We start from the raw sequence: 10,000 nt of genomic DNA, 5'->3' as shown, positions 1-10,000 counted from the left end.
CAGGTGCATCAAGCTCCCCTCGAAAATGAAAACTCGATTTGAAATTTGATCTAGGTATGTTAAAGAGTGGCACAATAGGCTTGAAATGTTGAATTGTAATTAAACTTGAATTTCTCTATAAACGTGTTACTTTGAAACTCCATTGGGTTTACAGCTAAAGAAAACATTCAGCAATGTCAGGGAATTATGTGGCCAGAGCACAGAACATTATGAACCAAACACTATTGTGATCTGGCAAGAACTCAATTTCTGTACGATTACAACACTTGTATAAAAATGGGCGTACTGTATTGGCACTTGCATACAGTGGGAACTAGGCAGTAAGAGCAAGAGGGAAATCGCCTTAAAGGGACACTGTGAGAGATTTGTAGTTGTTTATTTCCAGAATTCATGCTGCCCATTCACTAACGTTACCTTTTTCACGAATACTTACCACCACCATCACATTCTAAATATTCATTGTGACTGGAAAAATTGCACTTGTCATACATGAAAAGGGGGATCTTCTCTGTGGTCTGCCATTTTGAATTTCCAAAAATAGCCATTTTTAGCTACAAAAATGACTATACTTGGACCATATTAGAAAATATTTGTTTATTACTCAGTAAACGTTCATGTAAATATCAAATTTGACGATAGCCAACCCAGTTTCAATGAGCAGCATAGTTGCAGTACCTTTTTTGACCATTTCCTGCACAGTGTCCCTATTATGTTTGCTTGAGAGCCTAAGTGTGATATGGGCTATCTGATAGAGTTTGTTTGACGGGAGCTGTTTCCAAATGTAGTTCTTGAAAGGCTCTATTGAAACCTTGTTAAGTACACATTTTTATCGTGGTTCCCACCAGGTCAGCCCTTATGCTAAAAGGTTTCCCAGAAGAAACCGAATGAATGAGTAATGCACATGGTCCAGGTGTCCTTAAATAGTCAATGCAAAAAGTCAAAGGATGCGCGCACATCAGTGGCACAGGTGCTGGACCAAACGTAAGATAACTGAGAAGAAAGTAAAGGTCCGCAGCACTGTTGAATGCTCCCAAAATATTTATTCGCACAACGTTTCGGACTGAACGTCCTTCACACAACGTTTATTCGCACAACGTTTCGGACTGAACGTCCTTCATCAAGGTGCAACCCTAAATATTTTGGGAATAAATATTTTGGGAGCATTCAACAGTGCTGCGGACCTTTACTTTCTTCTCAGTCCTTAAATAGTCCTCATCACCATTCCAGTGATTAACTGACTGTCTAACCAGCATTTTAATTCATCAGTGTGCCTTACTAAGAAGGCAGCTATGCTTTATGCTCTTGGAAACAAAGACCGTTGAACAACCACTGGCTGGGCTGCTAGTTAGCCATTGTCTGTTAGCTGTTAACAGCGTCAAGACACGCGAGTCATCCCTGTGAGGTCATAAAGTAGTGCCTAAAGCAAAGGAAGTCGAATAGAATACAAGTTAGTGCCATTATGGCAGTTTTTTTCAGTTTCTATTTGTCCGTAGGAAGGACAATTCTCATATTCTCATATTCTGGGTATTCTTGTATGGCGATAAATGACTGTCAGTAGTATTTTAATCGCAAGCTGAACTGCCAAAAAAAGGGACAGTACCGGTTTGGAGTTGTGTGTCCCAGGTCCTGAGCAAACTCTGTAGGGACACAAATATGTCCCGGTTTTGTCCACCCGCTACATTGCGCTATATGTCTATCAGGGTAAATATATGGAAAAGATTACATGTTCACCTGCCACAATTAATGGCAGCCAGCGCTTGTATAGAAAGTCTTAAGGAGTCACGATTTGTCAGTCCTCCCTCTAAAATTGATTAGAATGCAGGAAATTGCATCTAAAAAAAATTTTTTTTCTGGGGGAGGACAGCCAAATATTTTCCTTCAATCACGCACAAAGTGTCCCGGTTTCAGACTACAAAAATCTGGTCATCATATTCAAGCACCAAGGAAGGCAGCCACAGTTTTGCTGCACAATCTGTTCACTTACATTTGCTCTCTATCTGTTCTACCTATTGTGTTTTTGAGGGGATTCTGAATCCAGTTTGTTGGTGGCTATCCAGGTTAAACTCATGGTCTTGTTCTCCTTGTGTGGAGCTCATTACAGTATACGCAACAGATGTGGGGACTTCCCTGATGTTGCTTCAGTTGAGATGTGAGAGCTACAGTATTGTATTGTTCAGTAAGTGGTGTAGCATGTCCGGTCGGGGTAAGAACAGTAAGTGGTGTAGCATGTCCGGTCGGGGTAAGAACAGTAAGTGGTGTAGCATGTCCGGTCGGGGTAAGAACAGTAAGTGGTGTAGCATGTCCGGTCGGGGTAAGAACAGGGTGTCTTCAGTTTCATCTTGCTGCAGAGTCCGTTTACCTCAACAGCATAAATAGGCCGCTCTCTCTCCGGGAACAATGACACAGCGACCAGAGCAGGGGAAATCCATCCATCCATCCAGCCACCCCAGTACAGGGAGACGCAGGTTAATGAATAGGGACACATGTGTGGATACAGCAGATTTCATAAACACAAACTCCATCACCGGTGTGTGTGTGTGTGTGAGAGAGAGAGTTTTATTTTTCCCTTTGGATCTGTACGTTTATCTCCCACTGTGTAACCTATCCACTAGGCATGGGGAGAACATTGGAGTACACCAAGTTATTGTGATTATGTGATGTTGACGTAATCTTTGGAGGAAAATAAAGCAAACGTTGATGTTTGTTTACAGAGTAGTGCGATCGCAGGCAGTCGATATTTTGTGTTAAGGACTGTGCTAAATGCAGACAAATCCCACTGTTATGACTTCATAAAAGAAGACAAAGATTTTTTATGACCTCAGAATGTATGCCTGTGGCCGTGTGTTCTTTCACTGTAGTCGGTTTTTGCTAAATTAGATTATTTTTTTCACGGCATACATTATTGTTTCTGGTGCTGCTTTCATTATTGTATTGCATTACCCATATTGCATTGCATTACCCCAAGGACATAGTCCCAGACAGAGGGCTTTACTATTGGACGGCTCCAGACAGAGGGCTTTAACTATTGGACAGCTCCATTAAAATTCTCTGTTAGTCCGCGGCTGGCTGGGATCAGTTTGAGCGAGAGAGCAATCTCTAAATGTCCACTTCTGAAAATTACATTTCTAAAGTTCAAGTTGTCCTGGCTGGATGGTTACGCAGTCGGAGTTTCCTAGAAGCCAGCAGGGCTATTTATTTACTATGGCTGTTGAGACTGTACTTTACTGCAGGTCCTAGCTGATAACCTCTGACTCTCTGTGCTCATCCCCCCCCCCCCCCTCCTGTGCTGTCTGTCTGTCTGTCTCTTGCTCTCACTCGTTCTCTTGCCCTTTCTCTCATTCTCTCTTGTTCTGCCTGTCTGTCTGTCCGTCTGTCGGCCTGTCTGTCTGTCTCTCTCCCTCGGTCTGCTTTTTCTTCTCGATTTACCTGCCCCTCTGCCTTTCTCTCTCTCCACTCGTCCATCCTGTCTCTCCCTTCATCCCCTGACCTCTCTCTCTCTCTCTCTCTCTCTCTCTCTCTCTCTCTCTCTCTCTCTCTCTCTCTCTCTCTCTCTCTCTCTCTCTCTCTCCTGACCTCTCCTGACATCTCTCTCTCCCTCTCCACCCTGACCTCTCCTGTCTGTCTCTCTCTCTCCTGTCTCTCCACCCTCCCCTCTCCCCTCCCCTCCTCTCCTCACCTCACCTCACCTCACCTCACCTCACCTCACCTCACCTCTCCTCTCCTCTCCTCTCCTCTCCCCTCCTCTCCTCTCCCTTCCTCTCCTCTCCTCTCCTCTCTTCATCTCTCCTCTCCTCCTCTCCCTTCTTCTCCTGTCTCTCCTCACCTCTCCTCTCCTCTCCTCTCCTCTCCTCACCTCTCCCCCCCTCTCCTCTCCTCTCCTGTCTTTCCACCCTCCCCTCTCCTCTCCTCTCCTCTCCTCTCTCCTCATCTCTCCTCTCCTCCTCTCCCTTCTTCTCCTGTCTCTCCTCTCCTCTCCTCTCCTCTCCGCTCCTCACCTCACCTCACCTCTCCCCTCCTCTCTCTCCACCCTCACCTCTCCTGTCTCTCCTCTCCTCTCCTCTCCCCTCCCCTCCTCTCCTCTCCTCTCCCGTCTCCCCTGTAGCCTCTGCCACGCCCCCCCATGCCGTCCCACCAGGTGCCCCCGTACCGGGCGGTTTCGGCCCGCCTCCGGCCCAACACCATGTCCCAGAGCACCCCCATCGGCCTGGACCGCCTGGGCCGACGCAAGCTGCACCGCGTACTCAGTGGTGAGTCGCACTCTCTGTGTGTGTGTGTGTGTGTGTGCGTGTGTGTGTGTGTGTGTGTGTGCGTGCGTGCGTGTTTAAATGTGTGTTTGTGTGCGTTCCAGAACAGCGGCATGAGTCCCTGGTTCAAAAAGTAAAATCCAAACCACAAATTTGATCCGACATACAGTACTCTGATTCAGCTGAGCATAAGACAGGTATACTATAGGATTAGTAGTAGTATAGTAGAGTAGTATTCAGATGAGCATAAGACAGGTATACTATAGGATAGTAGTAGTATACTAGTACTATTAGTATTCAGCTGAGCATAATGACAGGTAGTATACTATAGGATTAGTAGTAGTATAGTAGTAGTGTTAGTATTCAGCTGAGCATAAGACAGGTAGTATACTATAGGATTAGTAGTAGTATAGTAGAGTAGTATTCAGATGAGCATAAGACCGGTAGTATACTATAGGATTAGTAGTAGTATACTAGTAGTGTTGGTATTCAGCTGATCATAAGACAGGTAGTATACTATAGGATTAGTAGTAGTATAGTAGATTGGTATTCAGCTGAGCATAAGACAGGTATACTATAGGATTAGTAGTAGTATAGTAGTGGTGTTAGTATTCAGGTGAGCATAAGACAGGTATACTATAGGATTAGTAGTAGTATACTAGTAGTGTTAGTATTCAGATGAGCATAAGACAGGTATACTATAGGATTAGTAGTATAGTAGTGGTGTTAGTATTCAGGTGAGCATAAGACAGGTAGTATACTATAGGATTAGTAGTAGTATACTAGTAGTATTAGTATTCAACTGAGCATAATGACTTCTCAAGACAGAGTAGACCAGCTCCTGGATGAAGTCACCTGTGCTGGAAGGAAACTGTGGGGCGGGGTTTTACTTTCTGGACCTGGAATTGACCAAAGGATTGGCTCCACTACTGTAGTCTGGCCGTGCTTCTCTTTGGAGTGCCTGGAGCAGTAGAATTTTGATCGCAACGCCCCCCCCCCCCAGAAAACAGCCAATAATCAAATACGCCCCCCACGTGGGGGCGAAAGGGGGAGGACGCTCGTGACAATGACGTACACATCTGCGCCAGAGCCATTGGTCTGCGCTATGTTGTTGTTGAGTAACTGCCGGTTGGGTGAGAGGTGTCCAATAATTTCAAATCATAACTGAGTGCAAACTTCCTGCTTCCTACAATCGCTTCAGAGCAAACAAATGTCAGACCATAAATACGAAATGAAATGGTAGTATTATGGGATGGTCAGGACCAGGCTAGGAATTGACACACCATGTGTTGTCAAGTGTGCATGTACATGTGCATGCATGGGTGCGTGTGTGTGTGTGTGCGTGGGTGCGTGTGTGTGTGTGTGTGTGTGTGTGTGTGTGTGTGTGTGTGTGTGCGTGTGTGTGTGTGTGTGTGTGTGTGCGTGTGCGTGTGCGTGTGCGTGTGCGTGTGCGTGTGTGTGTGTGTGCGTCTGTGGGTGTGTGTGCACTGCCCTGTTCAGGCTGTGGCATTTCTGTATGTGGATGACTGTGTGCACACATGTTTTCTGATAAGACACACAGGGAGCTTGCAATGTGAGAAATGTTTGGTGTGTGTACAGTACAAGCCAAAAGTATGGACTCACCTTCTCATGTAATTAATTCTCTTTATTTTTGTGGCTTTTTAAAGAACATAATGCATAATGCACGGCACAACTGATGGCCCCACATGTTTCAACAAGCTTATTTTTCTGTCTATTTTCAAGTTAAAATACCCAGTCATTCGAGTCAATTTTAATTTATACAAGTAATACAAGACAGATTTTCTTGATCTGATAATAGGTCACTTGGTCAGCATAGCTGATTATCTAGGTGAGACAGTGATACAAAAAGTAAAAGTAAAAGTGAAAAACCCTGCCACAGATTCCCTCCAATACAGTTTTGACCTCTCCAAGTAACTGCCTGTGACTCAATATCATTTTTATTTGAAAATAGACAAAAATAAGCTTATTGAAATGTGTGGGGCCATCAGTTGTGTGCCGTGTCGACGTCAGGTGGATAGACAGCTGTCATTGCTGTTGGACAACAGCTAGAATTATATTTTTTGGTAAGTACGTAATTCTCCATGTGTTCATGCACAGTTTTGATGCTCTGCATGAAAATACACAATGAAAATCCACGAAAATAAAGAGAATGCATAAATGATAAGGTGAGTCCTTACTTTTGTCCTGTACTGTATGTGTGTGCGTCCTGAATGGTTACTTGTGTATACAGTATACGTATGTTGGTGATGCTGTCCATGTTTGCTGTTCACACGTTCTACCTGTAGTGTATTTTCTGCCGTGAGTATTATTGTGTTGATGGACACAGGACTGTTCATGGGAACCCTTGTGTGTGTGTGGAGGTGTGACCGAGCACGCTGTTGTCTTGCTATAATCCCCTGTCCATGTGTGTATCTTGCTGTGTGGGTGTTGCCTTGGCTATATTTACCGGTACCCAGTGTAAAACCACTCCTGTTGAGTTCATTGCTGTTATGTTATGTTATGTTACGTTCAGTGGCGGCTGGTAGTCTGTCAAACAGGGGAGGCTGTTCAATTACAATATGTCCAGAACGCAAAAATAAACATCTTACATTGGTCCTGAGCCACATTATGGCCTCACACACTAAAGGACTTTTGTTGAAACAAATGTGTTAATCATTAATCATTATCCCCCTTGTAGCCTATTCATAGGGAAATGTTTTTATTATTATTATTATTATTATTATCATTAGGCCTACCTCCGCCACATAATGATGTGATTTAGTTTGCCTTCGTTGTCTTTGTTCATCACTGGGTGCACGGCTTAATTTACCACTAGAGGTCGCAAAATCTTTAATTATTTACCAGACATTGCCAACACAGTAGGAAACAAGGACTCGCCACTCACGGGACTTGGCAGTTAACCAGTTGATAAGACACCACGAAAGCTCAAAAGAAACGGTTGTTCTTCCCTACCTTTTTCACCAAGTCAATATTAGGCAGTGCTCTGCTCTGCTCCTTGATATTCATTTTCTCCTCATAAGGACGACTGGAATTCGCCAGAATTTAATCCACAATGCTTGGCATTTTGCATAGCTCTAGCTTTCTTGCAAGCTAGCCCTAACGAAAAGTAGGCAACTTCAACTTTTGAATTGGGAGATTAAAAAGGATAAGGACATGCCACTATTAAGACTTTATTCGCAACACTAGTGTCACTAGGTTTACAAGAATATGTACACAAAACTGGAGTACACCGCAATGAATAGCTTCCCCACTGGTTACCACGACGAAACTTCTCAGTCAAATTAATAACATATCTGTATTTCGAAATGAAATCAACTACTGTAGCCTACTGACACGGGGTTCACCCAATCACAAGTCGGAGCTCCAGTCTCCGGTCCCTCCCCCCTCCTCTCTCTTCTCCATTCACTCCCAGTGAGGCTCAGTCTCAAAATCAAAAAAATTTCACGGCAATAGCCAATGACCGTTTAGCATTTTGCCATTGAAAAATCGTACAATCCCACATGCCATTGAAGTCCATTGAGACTCGACTCGCTTGCGTTGTCATGAGCGGAAAAAAAACTCGTGCGAGCCTCGGGATCTTATAACAGATTGGTTTCATCTCTAAGTTGAGCACATGCATTTTCTATGGAGCTGGGTCTGAAATAGCAATGTTATTAAGTTGTGTAAAGCATTAGTTTACATACTATTCTCCGTGATTTTGGACAGGAGGCGGCGCCTCCCTTGTACTCAAAGAGGAATCGCCTCTGGTTATGTTATGTTATGTTATGTTATGTTACGTTACGTTACGTTACGTTACGTTACGTTACGTTACGTTACGTTACGTTACGTTACGTTACGTTACGTTACGTTACGTTACGTTACGTTACGTTACGTTACGTTACGTTACGTTATGCTATGTTATGCTATGGCCATAGTGTATGGCTATGCATGTGTGGGTGGGTGTGTGTTTGTGTGTACGTGCATGTTTTGTCTAAATGTGTGTAAGCAAGCATGTACTGTAATCTTTGCATGTGAGGTGTGTTATTTATATAAGCGTCTGTGTAACCAGTATTGCGTTGTGTGACTGTGAGGGAGAGCGGGCGACTATGTGTGTTTCAGTGAATAAGCGTGTGTGTGTGTGTGTGTGTGTGTGTGTGTGTGTGTGTGTGTGTGTGTGTGTGTGTGTGTGTGTGTGTGTGTGTGTGTGTGTGTGTGTGTGTGTGTGTGTGTGTGTGTGTGTGTGTGTGTGTGTGTGTGTGTGTGACAGATGGCCCCTCTGAGGGGTGTCCCATGCTGGACGACAGTGTGAGCGAGGAGGACGGCAGTTTTGACGAGCTCACACACACACACACCCCGTACCTGCAGACTGGAGTGGAGATCAGCGCTCTTAACCAGGTACACACACACACACACACACACACACACACACACACACACACACACACACACACACACACACAGACACCGTACCTACAGACCAGAGTGGAGATCAGCACTCTTAACCAGGTACACACACACACACACACACACACACACACACACACACACACACACACACACACACACACACACACACACACCACCCCGTACCTACAGACTCAGCCACTTATTTCTGTCCATTCACACATGCTGCCGTCTGTCTTACATCACAGAGCATCCATCTACACCTACGCATGTGGCCTCTACACACACACACACACACACACACACACACACACACACACACACACACACACACACACACACACACACACACACACACACACACACACACACCTTTGAAACCTTGACTTCAACAGACCCCACCCCATAAATAACTGTTCACTAAATAAAAGATAAATTTGGACCCGACCCGAGTGTAAACCAGTACCATATGGACTCTAGTCATTTCATGCCGACCAGCACCACTCACATCCCAATTACTCTTCCAAAGACCCGACAACCCCCAAACCAGAACCATACAGTATGCCAGTCCCATTCCAGAGCCATATGCAGCCAGTACCATTCCAGAGCCATATGAAGCCAGTCCCATTCCAGAGCCATATGAAGCCAGTACCATTCCAGAGCCATATGAAGCCAGTCCCATTCCAGAACCATATGAAGCCAGTCCCATTCCAGAACCATACAGCCAGTCCCATTCCAGAACCATACAGCCAGTCCCATTCCAGAACCATACAGCCAGTCCCATTCCAGAACCATACAGTAAGCATTCCAGAACCATACAGCCAGTACCATTCCAGAACCATACAGTAAGCATTCCACAGCAAGCAGCCAGCCCAGTGCATTCCAGAACCATATACATTCAGCACCATTCCAGAACCATATACATTCCACAGCAAGCACCCAATGCTGAAGAGAACCATCTGAATCGCAGACATGTAAGAATAAACCGTGTCTACTACAGTGTCTACTACAGCGGTTCTCAACCTTTTTTGAGCAAACACCCCCTTGACCTTATCATAAGCAAGCCGACGCCCCCTTTAGTATTGAAAATTGAAATAGACTAATGTCCCCCAATAGGAACTAAGCCTCCGCCCCCACTCACCGGCAAGCCGACGCCCCCTTTAGTATTGAAAATTGAAATAGACTAATGTCCCCCAATAGGAACTAAGCCTCCGCCCCCACTCACCGGCATCTTTCTCAATACCCCCCCTAGGCCTGCTATGTGGTAGCCTATCGCTAGGCTTGCTTTTCCTGCGTGGTAGCCTATCGCTAGGCCTGCTATGTGGTAGCCTATCGCTAGGCTTGCTATGTGG

The 10,000-nt window shown here is 45.0% G+C and overlaps 1 protein-coding gene across 1 annotated transcript in view; it reads left to right on the top strand.

Annotated features, from left to right (window-relative positions):
- Positions 1 to 10,000, top strand: part of spata13 (spermatogenesis associated 13) — a 48,141-nt gene that overhangs the window by 7,264 nt on the left and 30,877 nt on the right. The window contains exons 4-5 of the mRNA XM_063206372.1: positions 4,103 to 4,247; positions 8,512 to 8,639. Coding sequence (XP_063062442.1) covers positions 4,103 to 4,247; positions 8,512 to 8,639 — 273 coding nt within the window. The remainder of the gene's footprint in view (positions 1 to 4,102; positions 4,248 to 8,511; positions 8,640 to 10,000) is intronic.

The sequence above is a fragment of the Engraulis encrasicolus genome, chromosome 9, assembly GCF_034702125.1.
Source record: "Engraulis encrasicolus isolate BLACKSEA-1 chromosome 9, IST_EnEncr_1.0, whole genome shotgun sequence".
NCBI lineage: Eukaryota > Metazoa > Chordata > Actinopteri > Clupeiformes > Engraulidae > Engraulis > Engraulis encrasicolus.
Note: the sequence above shows the minus strand (reverse complement) of the source record. Positions and strands in the feature narration are given on the sequence as shown.